The sequence below is a fragment of the Trichomonas vaginalis genome, chromosome III (genome assembly GCF_026262505.1).
Source record: "Trichomonas vaginalis G3 chromosome III, whole genome shotgun sequence".
Classification (NCBI taxonomy): domain Eukaryota; phylum Parabasalia; order Trichomonadida; family Trichomonadidae; genus Trichomonas; species Trichomonas vaginalis.
Window position 1 is genome coordinate 12,336,681 of NC_067205.1, and position 24,973 is coordinate 12,361,653.

The 24,973-nt window shown below is 34.2% G+C and overlaps 15 protein-coding genes and 4 pseudogenes across 19 annotated transcripts, besides 4 other annotated features; 11 read left to right on the top strand and 8 right to left on the bottom strand.

The window, feature by feature from the left end:
• Positions 1-13,438: part of a mobile genetic element that runs on past the window's edge.
• TVAGG3_0688360 (uncharacterized protein) lies at positions 58-855 on the top strand (the record flags this gene model as incomplete). The annotated part of the gene is made up of 1 exon (XM_051242963.1): positions 58-855. The coding sequence occupies one exon, from the start codon at positions 58-60 to the stop codon at positions 853-855; it is 798 nt and encodes a 265-aa protein (XP_051089550.1).
• TVAGG3_0688370 lies at positions 885-2,115 on the top strand (annotated as a pseudogene). Its single transcript has one exon. A coding segment is annotated over exon 1 (1,231 nt).
• On the top strand, positions 2,152-2,571 carry TVAGG3_0688380 (protein of unknown function, DUF4108 family; the record flags this gene model as incomplete). The annotated part of the gene is made up of 1 exon (XM_051242964.1): positions 2,152-2,571. The coding sequence occupies one exon, from the start codon at positions 2,152-2,154 to the stop codon at positions 2,569-2,571; it is 420 nt and encodes a 139-aa protein (XP_051089551.1).
• TVAGG3_0688390 (uncharacterized protein) lies at positions 2,588-3,040 on the bottom strand (the record flags this gene model as incomplete). Its single annotated transcript, XM_051242965.1, has 1 exon — positions 2,588-3,040. The coding sequence occupies one exon, from the start codon at positions 3,038-3,040 to the stop codon at positions 2,588-2,590; it is 453 nt and encodes a 150-aa protein (XP_051089552.1).
• TVAGG3_0688400 (P-loop containing nucleoside triphosphate hydrolases family) lies at positions 3,077-3,339 on the top strand (the record flags this gene model as incomplete). The annotated part of the gene is made up of 1 exon (XM_051242966.1): positions 3,077-3,339. A coding segment is annotated over one exon (263 nt), but the record flags the coding sequence as incomplete, so codon positions are not given.
• On the top strand, positions 3,502-3,950 carry TVAGG3_0688410 (annotated as a pseudogene). Its single transcript has one exon. A coding segment is annotated over exon 1 (449 nt).
• On the top strand, positions 4,428-4,628 carry TVAGG3_0688420 (uncharacterized protein; the record flags this gene model as incomplete). Its single annotated transcript, XM_051242967.1, has 1 exon — positions 4,428-4,628. The coding sequence occupies one exon, from the start codon at positions 4,428-4,430 to the stop codon at positions 4,626-4,628; it is 201 nt and encodes a 66-aa protein (XP_051089554.1).
• On the bottom strand, positions 4,659-5,243 carry TVAGG3_0688430 (uncharacterized protein; the record flags this gene model as incomplete). The annotated part of the gene is made up of 1 exon (XM_051242968.1): positions 4,659-5,243. One exon carries the CDS (start codon positions 5,241-5,243, stop codon positions 4,659-4,661), a length of 585 nt encoding a protein of 194 aa, XP_051089555.1.
• Positions 5,447-5,833, top strand: TVAGG3_0688440 (uncharacterized protein; the record flags this gene model as incomplete). Its single annotated transcript, XM_051242969.1, has 1 exon — positions 5,447-5,833. The coding sequence occupies one exon, from the start codon at positions 5,447-5,449 to the stop codon at positions 5,831-5,833; it is 387 nt and encodes a 128-aa protein (XP_051089556.1).
• TVAGG3_0688450 (uncharacterized protein) lies at positions 5,882-6,311 on the top strand (the record flags this gene model as incomplete). Its single annotated transcript, XM_051242970.1, has 1 exon — positions 5,882-6,311. A coding segment is annotated over one exon (430 nt), but the record flags the coding sequence as incomplete, so codon positions are not given.
• TVAGG3_0688460 (cytochrome B-C1 complex subunit 6, mitochondrial family) lies at positions 6,499-7,197 on the top strand (the record flags this gene model as incomplete). Its single annotated transcript, XM_051242971.1, has 1 exon — positions 6,499-7,197. One exon carries the CDS (start codon positions 6,499-6,501, stop codon positions 7,195-7,197), a length of 699 nt encoding a protein of 232 aa, XP_051089558.1.
• Positions 7,247-7,510, bottom strand: TVAGG3_0688470 (uncharacterized protein; the record flags this gene model as incomplete). The annotated part of the gene is made up of 1 exon (XM_051242972.1): positions 7,247-7,510. The coding sequence occupies one exon, from the start codon at positions 7,508-7,510 to the stop codon at positions 7,247-7,249; it is 264 nt and encodes an 87-aa protein (XP_051089559.1).
• TVAGG3_0688480 (uncharacterized protein) lies at positions 8,959-9,947 on the bottom strand (the record flags this gene model as incomplete). The annotated part of the gene is made up of 1 exon (XM_051242973.1): positions 8,959-9,947. A coding segment is annotated over one exon (989 nt), but the record flags the coding sequence as incomplete, so codon positions are not given.
• TVAGG3_0688490 (phage tail repeat-like family) lies at positions 9,993-10,217 on the bottom strand (the record flags this gene model as incomplete). Its single annotated transcript, XM_051242974.1, has 1 exon — positions 9,993-10,217. One exon carries the CDS (start codon positions 10,215-10,217, stop codon positions 9,993-9,995), a length of 225 nt encoding a protein of 74 aa, XP_051089561.1.
• On the bottom strand, positions 10,597-10,749 carry TVAGG3_0688500 (uncharacterized protein; the record flags this gene model as incomplete). Its single annotated transcript, XM_001297844.2, has 1 exon — positions 10,597-10,749. One exon carries the CDS (start codon positions 10,747-10,749, stop codon positions 10,597-10,599), a length of 153 nt encoding a protein of 50 aa, XP_001297845.2.
• On the top strand, positions 11,187-12,009 carry TVAGG3_0688510 (uncharacterized protein; the record flags this gene model as incomplete). Its single annotated transcript, XM_051242975.1, has 1 exon — positions 11,187-12,009. A coding segment is annotated over one exon (823 nt), but the record flags the coding sequence as incomplete, so codon positions are not given.
• TVAGG3_0688520 (phage tail repeat-like family) lies at positions 12,143-12,565 on the bottom strand (the record flags this gene model as incomplete). Its single annotated transcript, XM_051242976.1, has 1 exon — positions 12,143-12,565. The coding sequence occupies one exon, from the start codon at positions 12,563-12,565 to the stop codon at positions 12,143-12,145; it is 423 nt and encodes a 140-aa protein (XP_051089563.1).
• Positions 13,439-13,891: 453 nt separating the features above from the next.
• Positions 13,892-14,741, top strand: TVAGG3_0688530 (annotated as a pseudogene). Its single transcript has one exon. A coding segment is annotated over exon 1 (850 nt).
• A 1,000-nt stretch (positions 14,742-15,741) lies between these two features.
• On the bottom strand, positions 15,742-16,326 carry TVAGG3_0688540 (annotated as a pseudogene). Its single transcript has one exon. A coding segment is annotated over exon 1 (585 nt).
• An 828-nt stretch (positions 16,327-17,154) lies between these two features.
• Positions 17,155-17,426: a mobile genetic element.
• Positions 17,427-17,792: 366 nt separating this feature from the next.
• Positions 17,793-18,961: a mobile genetic element.
• Positions 18,962-21,476: a mobile genetic element.
• Between the last annotated feature and the right edge of the window lie 3,497 nt (positions 21,477-24,973).

A 24,973-nucleotide genomic window follows, 5' to 3' on the forward strand; every position in this document is an offset into this window, starting at 1 on the left:
GTGAAAGTTTAGATGAAGTTCTTCTCCACTTTCAGAAAAACTTTTAAATATATATAAATGGCAGAAGATATAATGGTTTATACTATTACGACTAAAAACCCTGAGTCATATAATTCTATAACAACAAACTTACAAAGTCCTCAAGGACGGTATTGTAAACTAACTTTAAACACAATGACGACTAAAGCCTGTTTTGCTCTTTTGACACCAGAAGACTTTATTGTTGTGAATGGTAAAAAATACTCCTTTGAAGATACTTACTCAGATATACCACCAACAGGTTTTGTTGACTTATTTAATACTTTAAGTACGGGTGTAACATGTGCTGCAACTAGAGCAGGTTTCATTATGTTTGGATGTCCGACTGAGTTTACTATAAACAATATGAGCTATAATACAAAACTTATTTCTGGTTTTTACTACCAACAGTTTCCTATAACAGGAAAAGGTGTCATACAAGGAATGTCTGTTCCATTGACTTTAAGTACACCAATCTTATATATTGTTTCAAACTTAGGTTCAAAGTGTTATTCGAATGTCGACAGAAACTATTATGACCAAAAGATACTTATGCGTATAAACAATACTTTCTCTGCTGGTTTGCCTATTGTTCATTCGAATGCAGAATTTTCAACCTTAGTGAACTCAAACACTTTGGCAAGTATAACGTTGACATTAGTTGACGCAAACTTTGTTCCTGTAAAACTTTTATGTCCTATGTATTTGTCAATGACGGCAGAAAGTTTCGAATTGGAAGATGCAACTGGTGAAAGTATTGTATTACAAGAACAACTTCAACAACAAATAGCTCAAGAACAACAAATGCAACAAATGGAACAACAAAGTCAAGAATAAAAAAAAATATTTTTTTTATTTTTATAAAAATGTACAGAATAGATGTTTCAGATTTTTATGACTTCCAAGCATTCAGAAATATGTGTCCATTTCGAGACTATAACAAAGCAGTCGAGAATTTGAAACGTTTAGTCATTTATGTCGACTCTGCCCCAGAATGTTATGTCATGAAAGAATGGGATTGTCTTTAACAAACCAAGAGCAACAATAGTGTCTGAACAAGAATGTAGACAGAAACTTAAGAAAATAAAAGTCGTACAAGTTGGAATGAAGATGTTAGATGCTTGGGATATCTTATTGTCAAAGTTAGAAGATTTTTCAGTTCGAGGTATAAAGTTCTATACACCTTCTCCAAACTTCTATTCTATCTTCACTGGATATAAATATGAACAAGTAGAATGGAAAAAATATTATAGAAGCTTGGTTAGACCATGTCAAAGAAATTATATGCAATGGAAACGAAAAGGTTTATGAGTATATCTTATGTTGGTTTGCAAACATCTTACAACATCCAAGTGCTAAAAATGAAACTGCTCTCATTATAATTGGAAAACAAGGAACTGGTAAGAATACTTTCTTTACAGATATTTTGTGCAAACTGTTAGAAGGTTATTCGAATCCGAATATGACAAACTTAGAAAACATCTGCGGTAAATTTAACTCCTCAATAGAGAATATGAAACTTATAGTTGTAACGAACTTCAAAGTATAGATACAACAAAAGTTTTGAACTCAGATGCTTTGAAGAGTCTTATAACAGACAAAGTTGGAGTTGTTGAAAGAAAATATAAAGACCAAAGAGTTTGTGAAAATGTTGCAAACTTCATTATGGTTTCAAACAATGCTGTTCCGATGAAGTTAGAAAGTTCTGACAGAAGATATGTAGTTGTCAGAACGTCAGATTCTCGTATGCAAGATACAGAATATTTTGACGCTTTGTCAGAATGTTTGACATCTGACTTTTACAACCACTTGTTCTCATATTTTATGACATTAGATATTTCAAAGTTCAATCCAAGACAAATTCCACATACCGAAGAGAGACAAACATTGTTAGAAGCAAACAAGAGTGTATATGAACTGTTCATAGATGAAACTGACTTTGTGTCATTAGATGAAAGGTCATTGTACGATTCGTATAAACAATATTGTCAAGAATATGGTTATATGACAGCGTCTAAACGAACATTCTTGGCAAATGTCAAAAGTCTTTTAGACGTACAGAATGGTGTATATACAAAGAAAATTTTTTCTGAGTAAATTTAAAAAAAAATATTTTTTTATCCGATAGAAAAGATGGCAAAATTCATCTCAGTAAACAAGTACATGTCAGGACTTAAAGAAGAACTAGACCCATTCACATATTTGAATGTTTACTTCTACCATTTTGAAAAGTCTTCATTCAGCAAAGTTTGGAACATCGAACCAGTTAAGTTTGCTATTGTGACTAAAAATGGTGCGAAATTTGAAGACTTAGACATAGAAGGTTTGTTAACAGTCAAAGAAAGTTTTGACAGAAGGTTTTCAAACCTTAAAGAAGGCAAAGCATACAAACTTGTTATACCTTATGAACCAAAGAAAGCAGACGACTATGAATATTATGAGTCTAAGATAGTTGAAGTTCAAGGTAAATTGGGTAAAAAGATTTTAGAGTCTAAGCCAGTGTTTGCCCCTAAAGAGGAAGAGAACATTGACATTGACCCAGAAATGTTCTAAAAATAAAATTTTATTTTTACATGTCAAATTTCTTTTTTTCTGGAACTGGTTCAGGTTCTTTCTTCTCTTCTTCTACTTTCTTTTCTTTCTTTTCTCTCTTCTTCTTTTCTGGTGGAGTTATGTCAAATTTCTCAGAACCATATTTATGTAAAAGTTCTTTGTCCTTTAATAGCTCATCTATTCTGTTTTCTATTTCATCTTCAAGAACAGCGCATGTGTCTTCTTTGCATTCTAAGAAGTTTTGTTGGACTTCATCTCTCCAAGAGGCGTCATCTCTGTCAACAAGTCTGTCATTGACAAATTTTAAGACTGCTCTGCTTAATGTTTTATGGTTCTTGTCATATTCCCAGAAACAGAACTTTAGAACAAATTCACCTTTCTTGTTTACACTATGTAAGATTTTATGGTCGACAGATGTTTTGCTGTCGAAAAGCTTGTCTCGAATATAGATAGCGAAATCGCTAGACATTTTCTAAAAGATAAAAATTTTAATTTTTCTAAAAATATGTTAGAAAAAAAGTTTGCTGACATTGACAAGAAATTTGAGAATGTTTTAAACAAGAACAAGAGGAAGTTAGAAAATGCTCAGATAAAACCTATACATGACAAGTTCTTATTTGCTCAGAATGGTATAACAGGTCTAATTGCACCACCTGGGTCGGGTAAGACTTTCACTTATCTTAAAATGGCTGCACAACAACAAGAACTAGATGAGAAGAACCCATTCTATGAGTTAGTTGTCATTTGTAGTACTTCTGGTCAATTTGACCAAACCGTCAATTCGTTCAAAGATATTATAAAGAAGTCTAAGTTAGTATGTATAAAGACTCTGAGTTGTTAGATTGGATAAAGAAGTACCAAAGAAGAGTTTTGAAGTACAATGCTATAAATGAGTATATAAATTCTAAGTTTAAAGACCCAAATGAGGAAATGCAGAGAATATTAGAGAAGAAACACTTCAGAAACAAACAGAAAGAGATAGAATACATTTCGAAGAAATTGCAATCTTACGATTGGAAGACATACCCTCATAGATGTCTTCTTATCTTAGATGATTTCGCCTCTCATCCTTTGTTAAAGAACAGAGAACAAGATATGTGTCGAATTCTTAAGAAGCTCAGACACTTTAACATCTCAGTGTAATATGTGTACAGACAGCAAAGAGTTTAAGTAAGGATGTTAAAAGAATACTTACTGACATTATACTTTTCCCCGGATTGTCCGAAGACGATTTCATGGAACTTATGAAAGAGTCCATGGCAGGTAAGTTTGACAGACATGAACTATGGGAGAAGTACAAAGTCATACAAGACCCTCATACTTCTTTCAGAATTCATATCTACGCAAACAAAGTTCAAATTGTAAAAAGTCAAGCTTGAAAAATGTAAGTGTTTAGTCTTAGTAAGATGGTAGCTTCTTAAAGCATATGCCGTCCTTGAGTTTTAGGTACGTGAAGAGAAGTACAATGAATTCAATTACGAGTACAATTGCAATGACAACCAAGGCAACTATTTTTGTCTTTTGCCAGCAAGGGTACTTCTTCTCTTCCAATGGTTCGGCAGAACTATACTCACTCATGAGAAATGCCAAAACGGTTTAATAGAAAAAGTGTCATTTTTTCATGTCCGAAGACTCGAAGGTGCAACACTTCCAAAATACCGACGAACTCAGAAGAGCAGCATGGCAGTATCTTCTTGACAACTTTTTTGAGTTCTCCAGGTACACCTTGGAAAATGCTGAAGAACTCCGACACAGAGAATTTGGAGAAATTGCACTCCAATACTACCTTGACAAACAAAGGGTAAACAAAGGGTAAATTAAGACTAAAAACTTAACGTTTAAAAAGTGACATTTTTATGAGCTCCGAGTCACCGAGAAAACTTGGTCAGATGTTAGCAGCTTACTTCCCTGAGGAGGATGGAAGCGTTACATACATCAGGTTCAAAAACAACGAACCTGGAATTGCGTACAAAATTCGCAATTACATGACCATGGAAGAGTACGAAAGGTTCCTACAAGAGAAACCAGCTCTAAACAACTCAGAAAAGAAAGAATAAAAAGTTTAACTCGTAATTGTTTATTTTTTTTTACTTGTATGGGCAAGCTGCAAGAATGAAGTCGACTATCTCAGTCTTTGTTTTGACGAGCTGGACGGCTCTTGCGAGTACGTCTGTTTTGCGGTCTCCAGCTGGTGTCTGACCTTCGTAATTGCGCATGTTCTTGAGAGCTCCAACTGTAAATGATTGTAGGATGAAGAGTCTCTCAGACTGCTTGAGGTAGTCTTCACGGTCACGAACCGAATCTGTGGTACGAGTCGAATCGGTCGATTTGAGGGAAGAGACTGAAAGCCTGTCGTCTTCCATAGGGGCTGTGGCATACTCTTTGCGTAAACGGTTCAGACCTTCTTCGAAGTCTTGGTCTCTCTTCGATTGAGATTGGAATTGGAATTGCTGGGGTGGAGCTTGCTGGAACATCCAAGGGTTGGGGAAGTAAGGCATAGGCTGAGGAGGGTAGTTCGGGAAGCCTTGTGGTGGGTAGTAACCTTGAGGTGGAAATTGGTAGTAAATCGGAGGTACTTGCTGGAACTGAGGTTGCTGAGGAGACTGTTGTGGTTCTGCAGCTTTCGGTTCTTCTGGTTTGGGAATGGACTGGGTTGGTGGGACGTCGGACATTCGTTTGTGTCCTGTCGGAAGGAAAATATTTTCCTGTCGGAAGGAAAAATTTTTTCTGTCGGAAGGAAAATATTTTCCTGAAGTTCGACCAAAAAGTTCTCAATTTTCGAAAATTTGAATGGTTTACGGACGGACAACTGGAAGAGTTCTTCCTGTCGTCGGGAAAAATTTTTCCCTTTGTCCGGAAAATATTTTCCTGTCGGATGGAAGGACTCGGAATGCCAGAAGGATTTGACGAGGCAATTTACCTAATTGAAATTAACGACTGCGTAAAAGACTACTTGCGCAAGGTAATGAAGCCCAAGGTCAAGTTCACCAGTATTTCTGGAAGGTCTACACTTCAGCTCGAGACTTCGACTGGAATTCCAATTCAAATACCAGAAAACACTCCTTTCGATGGCATAAAGGACGCCAAAAGAGAAGCTCTTGTTAAGTTCCTAAACAAACGTCCTTGGATAAAAATACCAAACAAGGAGAACCCCCTACCCCATATGAAATTGGCAATTCAGTCTCTCCTTCACTTCTCTGGTCAGCCGTTCTACATAACCTCAGAAGGCGACATCCAACCCGTCATATATACTACTCGGTAAACATCTATATGGCACGCTTTGAGTAAAAACATTTTTTTCATTTTTTGAATGAAGCAAGTTAAATTCGTCCCACACCAATCTGAATGGACCGATGAAGAGTTTCAAGCCATAGTTGAAGACGTTGAGAACGACATAGACGGCGAACTTAAAGGAGCTCAAATCACAATTGCAACCAAAATTGCAGAGGTCAAGGAACAGATAGCTCCACTTAAAGCTACCAAAGCTACTCTTGACCTCATGGATAGTTACCGTTTAGATGTCAAGAGTGGAATAAGACAATTAAAATTAAAACTTCTAAACTACGAAGCTATACTCCAAAAGTTAGCAGAAATGAGAAGACTTTACCAGAGCTACTTACATGTAAGGGACTTACCTTCAAGCAGTCCGACCAAAGATGAATTTGTTGACATTGTCCCAATTTTGTCCGAAAGTCAGCTCAGATGTTTCGAACTGCTCCCAACATATCCGGAATATGAACGTTTGCCTGAACTCTTCCGCAATCTCAAAAAACGTTTTTTGGTTCTCATGTTCCAAACTTTTATCGGAAGAGACAACAAACGTTCAGAAGAAGAACAAGATATTATTTTAAACTTGTTGTATGACATAACTGTCATAACAAGCTTTTTGAAGTAAAACCGCCATTCTCAAACTACTTCATTTTTTCGATGTCCGAACAAGCACCGAAGCCAAACTCAATGGCAGATGTCCTTTCAAGGTTGCCAGAAAAGCGCCCAGTTCAAATTCAAATTGCCCAATTGAACGCTCATCTGTCAAACACCATTAAGACTCTCCAAAGTAGTCTTATGGAAGAGATAACCAATCTCAAAGCCAATGTCCTCATGAACCAAGCTTCCAATGAGAAAGTCCTGAACGATTTCGCGGAAACCTTGCGCCAATACAACATAGAGAACCAAAACCTTGCCCGACTCATCTACCGTTTCTTCGAAGAGATAGACGCCATCTGGAAGGTACTCGGAAAGGACAGAACATGCAACACCGTACTTCGTGAGTACCAAATTGAAGAAGGAATTGTCGAGGAAGAAGAGGAAGAAGAGGAAGAAGAGGAAGAAGAAGAAGAGAAACACGAAGAAAAGGAAGTTTGGGCAACCCTTGTTGCCGATGACGCTTACGAAATTTCCCAACCCTACCCATACCAAATCCGCAACAAGGAGACAGGCAAGGTTCTTACCCCAGTCCTCAACAACTTGGGACACTTGAACCTTAACCTTCGGAATCGCGGTTCAATCTCCATGGGCAAGCTTGTCGCAATTCAATGGGTTCCAAATCCAGACAAGAAGACGAGGGTCAGACACATTGACGGTGACAAGCTCAACAACCGTAAGGAGAACCTCGAGTGGTTCTAAGAGTAAAAAAATTTTATTTTAGGGGGAAACCCCAAGTAAATTTAGGTGTTTATTTGGATAAGTATGTTAAATTAAGGGTAATTTGCAAAATTAGTTCCCGACCTTTGAATTGGGCTCTTTCGTTATCCCAGTTGCGTAGGAGGTCGTCCCAGAGGAGTTGGTAGAATTGCCAATCCAAGGACGATTTGTCCTCCCAGGCATTGAGGATGTACTGCTCGTAGAGTTTCATGACCTCTGCCTTGCACCAGACACCCTCTCCCTTGGAACGTAAGGCTTCTTCGAAGTGCTCGAATGCGATTGGCTGCGTGACCATCCGAAATGACACTTTTTGTCCGTTTGGTCAATGTTTGTGTCTCGTGCCATAGTCGATGAAAATACAGACAAACAGGTTATATATGAGTTTGAGACCAAGAATGGTGTAACTCGACCTGTCCGATTCAAAGACTCCGAGGGCGACCATGAAATTAAACGGAAATTAGCTAGGAAGGAATATAAAATGGACTGGTTGCCACCACCTCCACCTCCACCACCTTTACCTGTTCCTCAAGTAAATAAGCCTTTCCCGTTCCCAAGAATTCCCACATTTTAATTCAAATTCGAATAAAAATTTTTTATTTCATGCAATGTTTTATTTCTGTGCCGTCTTCAAGTATGCCCCAGTACTTACGCTTGGAGAGGACATGAACTTCGGAAAATACCTTATCTAGCTTAAAACAGCCCATCTTTTCACCGACCATTCCCATTTCAATGAGTTTGTTGTATCCTTCTTCGTTCGTCATGAGTGCGTCAATGTTCTCATAGTAAACCTTCACTTTGGATTTGACTTCGGAGAAGAATTTGTTGTAGTTGTCAAGGACTGCTTTTGCGAACTGAGGGTAAGACCAATGTTCGACAATAGGTTTTAATGTGGTTACTAAGCCACTTTGACCTTGAGTGAATTCGTACTTCAAAACAAAAGGAGAAAACCTTTCAACAAAGTTGTCGACCTTCTCATAATGTTTACTCTTCATCTCTTGAGGTTTCTTAATGGAATATCCCCATGTCGAATTCATAAGCAATTTGAGTGTCATTGCAAGTTTGGGGTTTGAAGCTTTCCTAATATCATACAGTTGTTGTATGACTTTTCCAACTGTATAGTTCCTTCCCGGGAACTCACCATCTTCGTTTGGAATTCCAGTCGGAATATATTGGACAAACCTCATGTATGCAGCGTTAAGGTCGACATAGTATATCTTTTCGTTTGAGTCGAACTTGTCACAACCAATTGGTCCAGTTTGTGGAAATTCAAGTGAGTCTCTTATCTTCTGAGAAACTTCTCCTGTTATCTCATAAACATCGTCGAAGCAACCTGTTTCATATAAAACCTTCTGACCTAACTCAGATGCTCTCCAATACAATTTGACGTCAATTGGATGTCTCAATGGAAGTTTGTTTATAGCATCTTGAAGTTCTTGCAACCTCATTGGAAGTTCTTCTGGTTCAGGTTGGTATCCGAACAATCCAACTCCTTGTGGAATTGTGTACTTCTTTTGTACTAGAACTTTGTCTGGAACAACTTTTGGTCTTGCTAACAGTGAAAAGTTTGTTTCGTCTTTTGGTACAAAAGTTTCTGTCAGCTTGTCATCTGGAATTGGTTCCAACAAACCTTTCTCGAAAAGAATGTTTACAGCTCTGACAATGTTGCACTTGCCTTTTCCGAACAATGGGTTTGTAAGACTTTCGTTCAACATGAAGTGGTTGTGGACAATTACAATCTTCAACCATGGTAAGTCTTTGTCAACAACATAGTCGTCATGTGAAGAACCTTTAGCTGTAGGTATGCTGACTCGGATATTGACATTTGCCAACGGTGCAATTTTTGCCAATTGACCTCTGAGAATGTACCTTGTCTTCACACATGACTCAAGATACTTCATCTTCTCTTCTGTAACAAGACCAGAGTTCCTGAGACATGTAAGAATGCAAGGTTCGTTGACAATTGTTTCAATTGAATTGTAAATTCCATACCTTGTCAAGTCAATGTCAGACTTATTTATGAAGGGGAAGTATCCAGCATGTTGTCTGACTGCTTGAGGGTTAGGTTGGTACCATTCGAACTTGACACTTGCAATTCCTTCAATTGCATTCAAAATGTCTGAGTCGGAGTCAACCATTTGTTCTCTCTTTGTAGTCTTGAAAGCGTCAAGAAGCATTGCAGTTGTTGTGACATTGCCATGTGCATAGTAAATGTGACCATCCAAATCTGTTATGGTCAATCTGAGATTGTATCCTTTCTTATTTCCATCTTGAATTGCAGCAAGTACTCCCATGAAGCCTTCTTTGTTCTTTCCTTCGTCAAAGTTTACTGTAAAGGTTCGACCAGAAGTAATTTGACTTCTAACTTCACGGTACTTCTCATATGCATATCTTGTTCTTTCCATGGGAGCATGACCATCCTCTGCACTACCTTTTTTCCTTCTCAAAGGATGCAATTGTTCGTCATGTTTCCAGTAGAATCTGGCAAAGCCGTCGTGTCCTTCAACTTGAGGTTCACTAACATCGAAAGGCATGTCCATAAGACGTTCTTCTTCTAACCTCTCTAGTCTGTTTGGATAATTTGCACGTGCTGTTTCCAAATCCATTTCGTAGCGAAGACCAGACAATTTGTCATAGACTTTTATGGGTCTTCCCTTCCTATATTTAAAATTCTTCGAAACTCTCCAACCATATCTTTGCAACTCTGCTTTTATTCTAGCAGATTTTCTATCCATTCTATATGGGGGCATTTTTATAAAAATAAAAAAATATTTTTTTCTTTACTTAACATAACCGCCTGCTGCCATAAGTCTTTGACGCCAACCCATACCAGCTAATGAAGGTTGACTTGGTTTAGTTTCCAAACTAAACTTTGGTTTTGGTTTATCTTCAGTTTTTGGTTTTTCTTCTTCTATCGGTTTTTCGTCACTTTTCGGTTTCTCTGACTTTACTTCACTTGCAGGAACAGTTGTGTCGTCAACATCTTCATAAATATCATATGCCATTTGTTTTTGTTTTCCTTTCAACTTTTTGTGTTTGTTGTAAAGTTTAGAATATTTCGACTCTAAGTCAATGAGATGTTCTATAATGAACTGTTGGTCAGTGAAGTAAACTTTTCCATCTGTTGTCTCGAAAGCTCCTTCAGACTTCAATATTTTATTTGTGAGAGTCTGTTTCTTTTTTGAGATACTTGCCGTTCCATTTTTATGAAAAGTGACTTTGTAGTTAGGGTTTGTATTTCCAGACCTGGCACTTTCTATTATTGAATTTTTCTCTTCATCTGTAAGTTCTTTGACAGGTTTTGACAATGGTTCTGAACTTTTTGTTTGTGGTGTCAAATCTACCGTTTCAACTTCTTCGGTCATTTCATCTCAGTAAAAAATTTTAGTTTGGTTTGTTTTCAACTGGTTGTTGTTGTTTTTTAAGTCGGTCTAAAACTTCCTGAGGTATAGGAAGAACTTGACAAACACGTTGTGTAACTGCTGGAAGCCGACAAATCCATCTTGAACCCATTTGTCTCAATGCTGTATTGTTCATTTCATCTCAGTAAAAAACTTTACATTCCCCACGTTTGAGGCGGTTGAGGTTGGTTATTGTTTACCCATTGTTGTGCATGGTTATATCCTCTGTTAAAGAATCTTTCACCTTGGTCCATATAGTGTCCTGCTTGGTTATAGTAGTCATTTGCTTTGTTATAATAGTTTCCTGCTTGTCTTCCTACATTGTCCATCCATCCTTGAACTTTTCCTCTTGTTTCAGGATTTGGAATAAGATTTGTTGCATCTCGTGCTACATCCAACCTTTCTGTACAGTTTGTATAATAGGTTGTGCTTTCTCTTTAAGTATACCTAATGTACTCAAAATCTTCCTTCCAACTCCAAATACACCTCTGGCTATTGTTCCCACTGCGGGCAAAAATCTGGATGCAACTCCTGCTAATGCGCCAAATAAACCCATTTCTTATAGGATAAAAAATGACGAATCCAAACAAGGACCCCTATGTTTCTAAAGCGACAAAAAAAGCACTCATGATAAAAATCTTTAGTTCAACACCAAATGCTTGGTTTATGGATATCTTGGAAAACATTCCGAGAGTTAGAACAGATGGACCACCATACTGGCTAATATTTGTTGGTCAAAACACAAGATACTGTGAAGCTATACCATTATGGTCCAAAAATATTTTAGATGTGAAAACTGCTTTGACAATATTCGTTGACAAATACCATCCAACAAAACTGACATCTGACTGTGAAAGTTCTTTCAAATCAGATGATGTAAAAAACTATCTGCGTTCAAAAAATGTAAACCAATATTTCATTGTCGACCAAAACCATTCTGCTCTTGGTGTCATTGACGGTTGTATAAAAATGTTAAGAGACTTAAACCAACCACAAGGTGGTGAAGCAAATGAAATGTCATATGACGACAAATATAGACACTTCTCCATGGCAAAGATGAGACAAGTTTTAAATATTTACAATAGCCGTAAACAAAAAGGTTTGGGAAACCACGCCCCCGAAGAAATGAAAAACAACCCTGACTTAGAGAAAGACTATATATTTAATAATTTAGTCAAAAGAGACAAACAAGAAAGAATGCCGGGCTTCAAACTTCAGAAAGGTGACAAAGTAAAAATAGAAATACCTAAACGCGACCCATATGAAAATACTATTGACTATGACAACAATGGGAACCCGACAGGTACTCACATTCGTGTTCGTAAAAATAGAAGAAAGTATACAAGAGAATATTATGAAGTTTTAGGCAAACATGGCAAAATGTACAGACTGCAAGCAGAAGATAAAACTACTATTGTCAGACCTCGTTTCAAACTTGTCAAAGTTCAAGGTGGTATACTTTCAAAGACAGTTCCTAACAAATATAAGACAACTCCTGACGAATATGCTAAAGAAGTTGAAAATGACGACTAAGCATTTCTATACCATGCGTAAACTGTCATGTAAGGTGGCATGTATTCTTTACTTTGTCCCGTTGTTTGCGTATATCCTGAAACGTGATGTGTATGGTTTCCATCTCCCTGAGTGTCACCCCAGAAACAATTTATAGCAAACTGAACGTCGTCTTTAACATCATATCCTTTACCTTTTTTCATTGCTGACCAATCCCAAAATTTATGCTTATGCCAACCTGCTTGAGATGTACTTAAATCTATGTAGTGACTGTGCGCAGGTAAATTTTCACCTGAAATCGTTTTACTTCCTCCTGTTTCCTTTGAAGAGTTTGCACAATACAAAAACCTGTCAACTATTTGTTCCCATGCACCAACACCAAACATTACTTGAGGACCTCTTGCTTCCATAGATGTATAAATAGAACCTACTGGGTTCATTAAATCAAACATATGAGATAATATAGGATTGTCTCTTTTGAACTTAAAATATAGTGTAACTATTTCTGGTTTCTTCTGGTTTGTGTCAGAATATTTTTTATAATATAATCTTATGTTTTCGGGGTAGGTAAAATCTTGACTATAATATTTATTTTTGTCATCTATATAATAATATACTATTCTCGTTTTTTCTATTGCATTATATCTTTTATATCTATAATATTCTAAATATAATGTTTGCTTTTTTGGGTCTACACGTGCGTCAACACCATAGTCATAATAATATGGTGCTGGAGCTGGGTTAGGTAATGTCATATCTGCCATTTCATAAACTCTTAAATATTTCTTTTGTTCGTCTCCATATAAGTTTAAGTAACAGTTGTTGTCTAATGGAACTTTAACTTGTGTACCATTATTCTTTATATAGCTTACATACATTTCATTGTTATTTTTCGGAATGAGTTTATACCGTATACCATTTTTTAAGGACTGTACAAACTCCCATCTAAAATATTTGTTTTCTTCATTGACAGAAAAGTCACCAACAATAGTTTCAATATTTTTTGTTGTTCCTATCAAACTTTGGTATATTTCATTGACATATGTTTTATCTGCTTTCTTTTCAAGGCTAACGTTTAAGTCTGTTATTTCAGAAGATGTATGTGTATGTCCAACGGCACTTTTCCTGTTTAAGGTTTCTTGTAAGTTTGTAATATCAGATATAGAATGTGTATGTCCAACGGCACTTTTCCTGTTTAAGGTTTCTTGTAAGTTTGTAATATTTGCAATGGTATGTGTATGTCCAACGGCACTTTTACTGTTTAAGGTTTCTTGTAAGTCTGTTATTTCAGATATAGAATGTGTATGAGTCTTTTTAGAATATTCGTTTTCAGCTCTTGTCACTTCACTTGACATTTTATTGTCAACATATGTTTTGTCTGCTAGTTCAGGATGAGTATGTTCTTTTGTTGCATAAGCATTGTTAGCTCTTTCTTCTTCTTTTGCTATTGCATCGTCTACATATTCTTTGTCAGCTTTGTTGTCAACATCTGCTTTCAAAAGAAGTTCATTTATAGGTTTCTCGTTTAAAGTTCCTTTTGTTGGATTTATACAGACAGTATTGTTCTTCTTGTCTTGAAATAGAAACTCATCTGTCATTGGGTTTAATGTCAGTTTTAAGTTTCCTTCTTTCAATGACTCAGATATCTTAGAATAGTTTGAAAAGTTTGTTGTGTTCTTATTTAGAGCTTGCACAATGAGTTGTCGGTTGTGTTGTATTTCTCTCATGGAAGCAATATCTTTCGACATTTTTATTCTAGATAAAATATGCTTCCAATAGAAAAAGAAAATTCAAGAGTTGCTACAACTAAACCATTAGATGAACTTTTTACTAATGTCGGTCAAAAGTTTGAGACAGAGACCGTAAAGCATGAAGGCTATCGTTTTGACTACCCATTAAGATGGCTAAGAGACCCATCTGTCACAAAAGCTATTGGCTTTCGTAGAATGAAGTTCATTTCAGAAGCCATACATGGTTTCCCATTTACGGTCAGTTTTGAAGTTCGATACTATAACAAAGAAAAACGTATGTATGAGAAATTTGAACAGGGAAAACTTTTACAAGTTAGTTTGCTTGTAAACTTAGAAACAACTCTTCAAGCTTTTCAAGAAAAAATAAACAATATCTATATCGAATATGCAAAACAGTATAACATTGACGAAGGAGAATACCATCTCGATATTATTTATGACAGGAAAAATGCAACTGTTAAAATCAATAGAATAGAAGACCTTGGAGAAAACGTTTATATTTCTACAAAATATAACAACTTGGCATGGTATAGATTTATGAGGATGTTAAATCAGCCTGCAGCATATCCAGTACACCCAGACTTTTATGAAGTCGAAAACCCTAATGGAACATATGAAAATGTTTTCGACCCAGCTGCTATTATTGTTCATGCTTCATTTTCTGGCGCCCAAAACTCTTTCTTATGCTTGGCAAATGACTTTTACGAAAAAACCTACAAAGTTATACGAACCACCAAGTGGAAGTATTTCAGACTTTCAAGTATGGTTTACTACAGATGGAAGAAAAAGAATAATTCCATTATACCATGCGTTTTACTTAGAACTTAGTTTCATATACAACTACTATCGAACGGTAAAAATATAATTTTTTAATATACCGGTTGTGGTGTTGGATTTGGTTGCCAACTAGACTGTGGTGCAGGTTCAGGCTGTTGTATAACAGGAGCTTGTTCTTCTGGTTCAGGGTCTTTAGGTATAATACCAACGAACTGACCTACTCTTTTACCAATATTTTTGACACCGTTCCAAATTCCTCTTCCTACGGTTTTTATTCCATTCCATATACCTCTTCCAACATTTTCGAAAGAAGTTTCCTATCTTACTGAAGAAACCCATTTTACTATATGTAAAAATCTAATGTCCGCCTAGTCTCTTACGTTTCCTGTTGAGTTCCATAGCATTCTTTAACTGGAGCTCATACATTCTGTTTCTCCTCTGGTAGAAAACATATTCTGGGTCAACTCCTGTGTTCGCGTCATCTGCATAAAGTTGTTTATATCCACTTCAGGGTTTGTATAAAACTCTTTCCATCTCATATTTGCATACCATGGTGGCAAACCTAACGCAGCGTCATTTGACATGGCAGTTTGCATTTGTACATCTGTTGGCACTTGACCATAGTTTGCCATTGCAGTTTGTATTCTAACTTCATTTGGAATATTCTCTGGGTTTGGTTGTCCAGGTTGCTGTGCATTCGCTAAGTTCTGTGCGTCCATTTAATATTAGATAAAATATCTCTTACGAGTACATATACTGAACATTTGCAGGCATTGGTTCATCTTCATATTCTCTATATCTTTCTGCCACGTCAAAGAAATAAATGACACAATGGAAAAAACCTAAAACAAGTAGTCCTATTTCAAACCACATTTACTTACTAATAAAATTTCTTTGTTATGACACTTTCTCCGGTTTATAGGACCTCTCTCATATTCTATCTTGTCATATCTAAACTCATAGTCATGTATGTCCTCTAACCATCTCATAACGGTTTCCAAACCACTTTTATCGGATGTAAAGTAAAAGCATGGATGGTTATGTATAACGTCTAAAGTTTCTAAAGAGTCTCTCAAAGTCCAGTCTACTTGGTATTGAAAATCCCATGTGTTATAGAACGGCGGGTCCACTATAAAGAAAACATTTTCCTTGTCTTTATTTTTCATACAACTCTGTCCAATGACATCTCACAAACTCTATACCCTCAATATATTTTTCTATGTTCTCTTTGAAAACATTTGTATAGTTAAGATATAAAACTTTTGACATAAGTGTTTCAATGTCATGAACTCTTATAGAACCACTATATAATAGTCTAGCAGATATACTATCCCAGTCTATATATTCTGCTTTTTTCAAAACCTCTCTCACAATATTTTTCTTATCTACTGGTATACGTTCCATCTTACCTATAGGTATCTTTTCTTTTAACTCTTTCATATATTGTTTGTGTCTGGTATATGTTTGAGACGGTCCATATAGTTGTCGAAGTCATTGCATATAATCTTTGAGTCTGGGAATATTGTATGACATAAATGGGATATATAGAAACTTCCACCGAACAAATCTACAAATGTTAGACCATTCGGTAGTTTCTTAAGTTCTCTCAATATAATATCTTTACATTTACTCTTATTTCCAAAGAACGGTAACGGAGGTTTTGTAAAATTCATTTATATATAATAATAAAAATGTTTTTACCCGAAAAGTGACAGAAAAGTGACAAAACATGAAAAACATATATAATTTGTGAAAAGCGACACATTATATAATGTTTTCGACCCAGAAGAAGGCTTCTTCCCAGAAGCAATGGAGGAAGAAGAAGAGTCCTCCGAATTCACACCAGAAGACTAACAATTTTCCGAATAAAAACTTCATTTATACTAAACATCTTCGGGGCTAGAGGGCACGAAGTGCCTGGAAGCCCCACTACCTTTTTTTTTTTTTTTTTTATTCTAAGTAGATTTTGTAAAAAATCAAGAAAGAAAAATTTTAACGTGCTTTATTTTTTCTTTTTTATAATAATGCATATTATTATATAATTAACATATTCATAATGTTTCACCCTTTCAAAAATATAATCCTCCTCCTCTCAAATAAACGTACATACGGGTGGCCTCTTTTTTCAAAAAATTAAAATTTGAAATTTTGGGCTCAAATATTAGAGATTTTTTCAACCTTCAACGATATATGTTGTCTATATCAGACCTCCTTTCTTTTTGATACTTAACATTGTTCCTAAATCTTAGCCGTTAAGGCTGTTCTGAAAATATTTTTTTTCGAAAAAAATCGACAAAAATTCTTAAAATTCAAAAATCCCTTAATTCCTGAGGATTTTGGAAAAAAGTTTTTACATGAACATGTGTATATTATATGAAGTATATTGATAAGGTAAAAATCAAATTTTATTGCATATTCATCGAGAAAATAAACTAACGAATCCCTCAAAATTGAGAGGGTAATCCTCCTCCTCTCAAATAAACGTACATACGGGTGCACCCTTAAATAATATATTATTTTTTAGTCATAAGAATAAAAATATAGTAGTTATAAAAGGAATTAGACTTCATATATCAATTCTTTTTCTCTGTAGATGTGGAACGTTTGCTTTTCGATCTCTTTCGATGAACTTGAAAATATAAGTTATTATCGCTGAGAATCCTTTCCGAAATAGGAGCTTTACGTTTAGGAGGATTGTCGGATGAATTTTGTTTTTTATTGTTTGATTTTGTTGTTATGGAAGATTTTTTCTTATTTTTTTCAGAATTTTGCTGAGTAGGTGCCAAAAGTGCTTACTCTTAAACAACCATCGGATTTCCGGGTGAAATCGTGACACACTTTCGTCTTTCGTAGGCAGTGGTGGTTGTTACAAAAGGTAACTTCGAATGTAGCGTGAAATCTGCAAAAAAAATTCTGAAATTTGAATGGAGAACACAAAAATTGAATAGTTTACGTCAATAAAAAAGAGAAAAATGAAGCCAATGTGTCTCGAACCTAGGACTTAGAGCAGCAATCCCACTGTTTATCACATTACACTACATGCATCTCTCACCTCAGTGAATGAGATCAACTATATGATAACTTTTTCCCCATTATATTCTTGTGGAAAAGTGACAAATAGCAACTTTGACCCTCTCTCGAATTTTGCTTGCTATTAACTGAAACTTGTTTTGACGGCCCAACAATAGCATTTGTAGTAGGAAGAATTCCCAATAACGAGCGCATTTTCGATAATTGTTTTTCAATATGATCAAGAAGGTCCAGCTTATGTTCTAGATTACTAGACATTTGATTTGTAGAAGGATGGTTTTGATTTTCTGGTTCTAAATCTGTAGAGTCTGCAATATTTGAATTTTCGGAGCGAATTGGAGCATCTGAACCTTGATTTGTATCGGCTTGCTCAAAATTAGTTTGAATTGGAGCGGATGAATTAAAATCTGGATGATTTAATGTTTCATTAAATAATGCCATAATTTTTTCTCTTTTTTCATTAATAAACTTAGTGATCATTGTATCTTTATCTGTTAGATCGATCGATTTGAGTATATCTGCATCATGAACTGGAATATTTTCGAACAATGAACTCGATTCTATGGAACCATATGGAGAAATCTCGTTCTGAGCCAAAGAAAGATCACTTACGTTGTATTGTTTGATAGAAAAAATTGTTTTCTCAAGTTCTTTTTGAAAGCAGTCAAGAATATAATTTTTGTAGCTATCAGTGATAACGGTTTTTATATGGCGCTCGATCTTCTGGTTATTTTTGATGGCGTTATATTTATCTAATTGGATTTGAGATATCTTCTTAATAGCTTCATAAATGTTTGGATGTTTTAACGAAGAAAATTCTGAATGCATACTCTCGAGGCAATCATTAGTGAATATTGCAGTTGCATTATTATATTGAGATATTAAATTGTAGTGCGGCAACCAAACTTTGTTGAAATAATCAATATAATCTTTGATCGAATCAACTTTATTTTGATTAATTATATGCATAGTAAGTACAAATTCTTCATGAGACATGAATGGAGTAATAGAATATAGCTTAAATAATGAATTTTGTAAAGTATTGAAATTTTTTGTATAAAGTGCTACAAGTTTCCTGTGTAAAGCTTGTTTGAAATGAAATAGGCATCCAATTATACGGACTTTAGGGAAAATTTGTTGAAGTGCCTCTATCATTCCCTTTTCAAAATCACAATGAATTTGAATTAGCTTTGAAAATTGAATACCCTTGACAGTAAAAATATATTCAAATGCCTTCTTATAAGATTCAAATGTGCGGTTTTTCATGAATATAAATAATGGTGTAATTTTAAAAGTTCCATCGCAAAATAAATCTGTGGCTTCTTTTGCAAATTGAATTGCCTTCTCAAAACCAAAAAACATCGTCTCACAATTTGCTTGAAAATCATGGCCAATGATAAACTGCTCGCCATTTATTAAACAAAAATTAGCAATTTCATCGTCTGTAATTTTTTCTCCAACAGAAAATTTTCTGGACTTATTATAAACTTCCCTGACCAATGAATCTTTAATTAATGGGTTTTCATCAATACCAACAGCAAGTTCTGTCATAAATTTTTTAATCTGCTGAAAAGTGCCGTTGTCTTCAGAAAATTTTGCAATTGCCTTATTGTATATTTCTGTCAGAGTCATTGATTTATGAAGATCATTTTTTTCATTTTGTAACTTTTTAAATTGTCTGCATTCGGGTATATGTTCCTTTTGTAAATCTTCGGAAACTGAACTGTTCTCAATTTTAACTAAATAACGTGCTTGACAAGAATGATCGATGCAACGGTAGTAACGTTCAATATTATTTGAATTAATAATATTTGTATGATCATGCGAATAAAGCATATCTTTGCGAACAATTGTATCAGGATATTTTCCAGTAACTGCGGGAATATTTTTAACTGCAATATAACTAAAATATCTTCTGATAACTTTAGATTCATTTTCGGCGTATTTAATATTAAAATATTGAAGAACTTGTTTGATTATATTCGTTTTTTCATCTCTCGATGTTGATTTTTGGTATTTATCAGATTGTTCCCTGATAAATATTTTATTTTCGTCTGTAAAGTTTGCTCTTTTTTGATTAAATATAGATGATTTTCCCATTAAAAAAATGAAATGATGCAAAATTTACGAAAACCGTTCGAAAATTGAATCAAAAATGAAAAGTAATACTTAAATGAGGAATTCTTTGAGATATTGGTCTTAGATTGAATGTAGCGTCATTCTTATATAGAATATATATTCATATCATCGGAAATATGATAAAAAGCATATAATAAATGTCAAAAAAGTGAACAAATAAGCAAAGATATTTTTTAAAAAACAATGAAAAGTAATACTTAAATGAGGAATTCTTTGAGATATTGGTCTTAGATTGAATGTAGCGTCACAAATTTCACAAATATAATTTACTATACAATTTTATTCATTTTTTTAAAATGGCTGACGACAGTCTGTATCAACTAACTCAACTAGTCAAGCATAATGATTATTCTTCGGATTCATTAAATCAACTTTATCAATGCATAAGTACAATGACAGAAAGATCAATTGGATGCTTGAATTGGGATAAATTTTTCAAAAAAATCACAGTGACTGATGAAGTTCTTTTACATTTTTTAGCATCCGTTTTAAACATTGAAAAGATATCAGAATGTTTCAAGGATTCTATTTTTTATCACAATATTAATCTTGAAAAATTCAGTAATTTAACTGAAACAGAACAACAAACAATTTTAAATTCCTACAAAGCGGATAAATTTACATATTACATAATGTGCTCACAAATTGTAAAATCAAACTGGAACAATTTATCCCAAACTTTAGTTAATATTGCAAATCAATATTTGCCATTTTTAGATGAAGAAAAGCAAATATATATATTTACTGAAATAACTGGCAATTATCAAAATTTTGAAATTTCAGTTGCAAACTTGTTACTTTTTTATGAAAACAATGAAGAAAAATTAAGCAACTGTTTTAATTTAACATTGTTCCAGCAAATTTATTCCAAAAATGGAATCGAGCAAATGATATTTTTTGCTGCAAATACAATTTGTTGCAATAACACTTCTATCAATTTTTACAATCTCCTTGAAATTGAAGAAATGAATCCATTTGATTTTTTTTATTTCTCAATTCAATATAAAGAGATATTAAATTGCGATGATTTTCCAAAAGTTACAGAAGTAATCACAGGTTTAATCTCAGCTTCAAATATTAATGCTATTATGCGAATTTGCCAAAAAATTTTGGATAAAATTACATTTTATAAATGTAATTATTGCCATATTACCTCAATATGGAATTTTATCACAAATGCAGCAATAATTCTTCCTGATGAAGATTTATTAATCAAATTATTAAAATTCATAGAAAAAACAGAAAAAGCAACAGATGAATTATTCGAACCGGAGAATGATTTGGGTTTCTATGAATATTTAAATTCGATTTTCTCAGATATTACATCTGCGAGAAATAAGCAATTTCTCTTGGAATTTCTAAATACCCATGAAGATGACTTCACTTATGATCAAACATTGTGAGGTCATTTTTGATCAACAAATTAATTGAAATTCCGATCAAAAAAAATTCACAAATTGGATCAAAAAAATCGAATCTCAAGTTAAAAATAAAAAATTTCTACATTTTTATCAAATTTAGATTTTTTTTTCAAATCATGCGAATTGATTGAATAATTGCATATTTTATCCCATGCATCTAGAAGTATGTGTAATATTTTTGCTTTCATCAAGAAATTGTCGAATTTGATCTTAATTTTTTTTGAAAAATATACCCTATATTTCCAACTCTTGGAAAATTTTCATGACCCCCTACCCAGGGTCCTAAAATGGGTATTTTCCTCACACAGACACCGTGGTTTTTTGAGCCGGGAAATAAATAGCGCAGACAGTTTCTACATATAGAGACATGCTTATACTTAGAGTTTGACGGGAATCTAAAGTGATTTTTTTCTGCATCGCGAAATCTAATGCAATCTCAAAATCATGAAGAAACTGCGAATCGGAGCGCAATTTTTTAATATGTTAATATATAAAGGTACCCCTACTACTGCAAATGCTTCAAATGAAAATCTAAGAAATCAGATTAATTTGATCACATTAGTATAGTATTGGTCAAACCAAAAACTCATATGTTGATATATAGCCTATAGATATTCATATTATCTACTTTTCATTGAATTACATAAGATTTAATAATCTCATAAATATTCTTTTTAATTTTCCGAATTCCGTGTGCATTTAGATTGCCTATACCTGTATATAATAATTCTAGAATGGTTTGGTTAGATATTAAGTTTTTTAGATTAATATTTTAACATTTTGATAAAACAAGCATTTGTTCCATTTTAGAATCGCCATTGAACTCTAGTTTGACTAACATGATGTTGTATGATCAAATAAATTCTAACTTCATGAGATAAATTTTGAAATTAGAAAATGCGATATCTGACTCAAATATTTATCTGAACACATTTAACATTCAATGATAAACTAAAGTACTATACAGCAGATTCGATTTGGCTTATATTTTATATAATCAACAAATAATCCTATAAAATTGTGCTATTCACGTTGCTCAAAGATGTATTGAACATTCCCTACTTGTGTATTGATAAAATTAGATATAGATTCTAATGTAAATCGATATTTTGAAAATTCATATATATTTTGTCTTGGTTTGGCATTTGATCGTGTTGAAACCGGAATTGCAATATATATCATCTAAATATATAACTATCAAAATATGAGCTATAGATTTTTAAATTATTCTCCTGAATATGAGTGACTAACATAATTATATTGAATTGAGTAGTAAGAATCATAAATATTAGAATCTGACGATAATTTATTATAACTTTATATAGGAACAAGATTATAAATGATGATGAAAATAAAGATTAAATTTAAATCTGAAAATTTGAAAACATTAAGTGTATATGATAGCATTACAAAATTAAATTTTATGTGGAAGAGGAAATAGAGGAATTAGAAGTATTATGAGAAAATAATAAGATATAAAAACAAGATTCTATTAAATGAGTTAATTTATAGAAAGGAATAACAGTGTGAATGTAGTAAATGAATGTTTTCATGATGTATTATTGAAATCTTAAGTTTTGTTAAGAAGATAATAAGGGAATCAAATTTTGTATTAGGAAGTTTGACCGACAAGAGTGTATTGTGCACTCTTGTCGGTCTGCATGTCTCATTCCGGGAGACATTGTCACTGCATGTCTCCCAGAATGAGACAATCTTCCGCATTCATAACTTGAATGCGGAAGTTTGACCGACAAGAGTGTATTGTGCACTCTTGTCGATCTAAATGTATCTTACAATCAAAGACACTTTCATACAATCTTTTCGAAGTTAAAAAAAAAATTAATTATTTCTTTCTTTTGTTTATTAAATCGCCTTACTCACGTACTAATCTCTTTTAGAGACTCTATCGAGCTATCCCCACATATAAACCTGTGACAATAATACATATTTACTCTCTTCATATTCTGATCTCATGACACATTATCGCAAAAACTATAATTATACAACACATCTCATAAAGTCTCATTTTAGCCCTATCTAAGCGTTCAAAACCTATTTTCCACACGTAATCTGATTCTTCTGGCTCCGCTGATTCGATTTCTGCTGTCAGATCGTGAAAATATGCATCACATAAAGAGATAAATGCAAATTGCACAACTTAATATTTTCCTTAAAATTTCTCTTCAGGTTCATACCTAAATAAGCTCTTTTTTTGAAAATTCAATTTTTTCCAAAAATGTATGAATTCAAAAGTTCAGATTATATCTAGTCATTTTCCAACATTAATTTTGTGTTTTAGTTTTTGAGATATTCATTTTATTATACGTATTATTCAGAAAATTAAAAGAATTTGTGAGGGGAAACGGAGGAGATAATAAATATGTAAAGATGGATGAATAGACAATTTGAAAAAAAAGCAATAATTTTGAGTTGTGTTTATCTCTTTATGTGATGCATATTTTCACGATCTGACAGCAGAAATCGAATCAGCGGAGCCAGAAGAATCAGATTACGTGTGGAAAATAGGTTTTGAACGCTTAGATAGGGCTAAAATGAGACTTTATGAGATGTGTTGTATAATTATAGTTTTTGCGATAATGTGTCATGAGATCAGAATATGAAGAGAGTAAATATGTATTATTGTCACAGGTTTATATGTGGGGATAGCTCGATAGAGTCTCTAAAAGAGATTAGTACGTGAGTAAGGCGATTTAATAAACAAAAGAAAGAAATAATTAATTTTTTTTTAACTTCGAAAAGATTGTATGAAAGTGTCTTTGATTGTAAGATACATTTAGATCGACAAGAGTGTATTGTGCACTCTTGTCGGTCAAACTTCCGCATTCAAGTTATGAATGCGGAAGATTGTCTCATTCTGGGAGACATGCAGTGACAATGTCTCCCGGAATGAGACATGCAGACCGACAAGAGTGCACAATACACTCTTGTCGGTCGAAGTTTTGCAATCGCGTTGTGATTGCAAAAGATTGTGCTATTCCTGCATATTTTCTACGAGCCTGCTTCATAAAATTGAATCCTTCTATCCAAATTAAATGCGATTTCGCTAATCTTTCATCTAAAATCACTAATCAGAAGCATATTGCAAGTTAACTTGAACCGGCATGTTCCTCCTATCCTGTCTTTCAGTTCTTTCTATCAGCCATGGTTCACAAGGAGGAGAGCTTTGCGCACAATCAGACATAAGATTGCGGCAGAGGAACCGGGAAGAGAGCAGCTTGAAGCGGTAAGATGTCCGAATGCTGTCTCCCAGGTGTATCTGTCAGGCAAAGTTCACAAGGAGGAGAGCTTTGCGCACAATCAAACAGAAGATTGCGGCAGAGGAACCGGGAAGAGAGCAGCTTGAAGCGGTAAGCTGTTTTCAAGTCTTTAGTTAACAAACTTTAACAAAAGACATCTAAAAAATTTGAAATAATTGCAAAATAATGCCGTCAGGTAATGCGCACCTAAGGGAGGTGTTTTGCGGGAGCTGGGGGTATCTTGGTGAGTACTCAGGAGGCCAAGAAGGGCACCCCAACCGACATTTTGCTGACGCATTGTGTAAGCAACCATTCTGATAACCGCTCAAACCGTCGGGACAAAATAATTTATGAAATTATAAGTCATCTTTCTAATACATATTTTTGGAAGGGCGTAAGATACGCCAACTTAAATATATTATTAAATATGAGAAAATCGCTCAACAAAAAAACAATTCTTTCAAAAAGTTTAA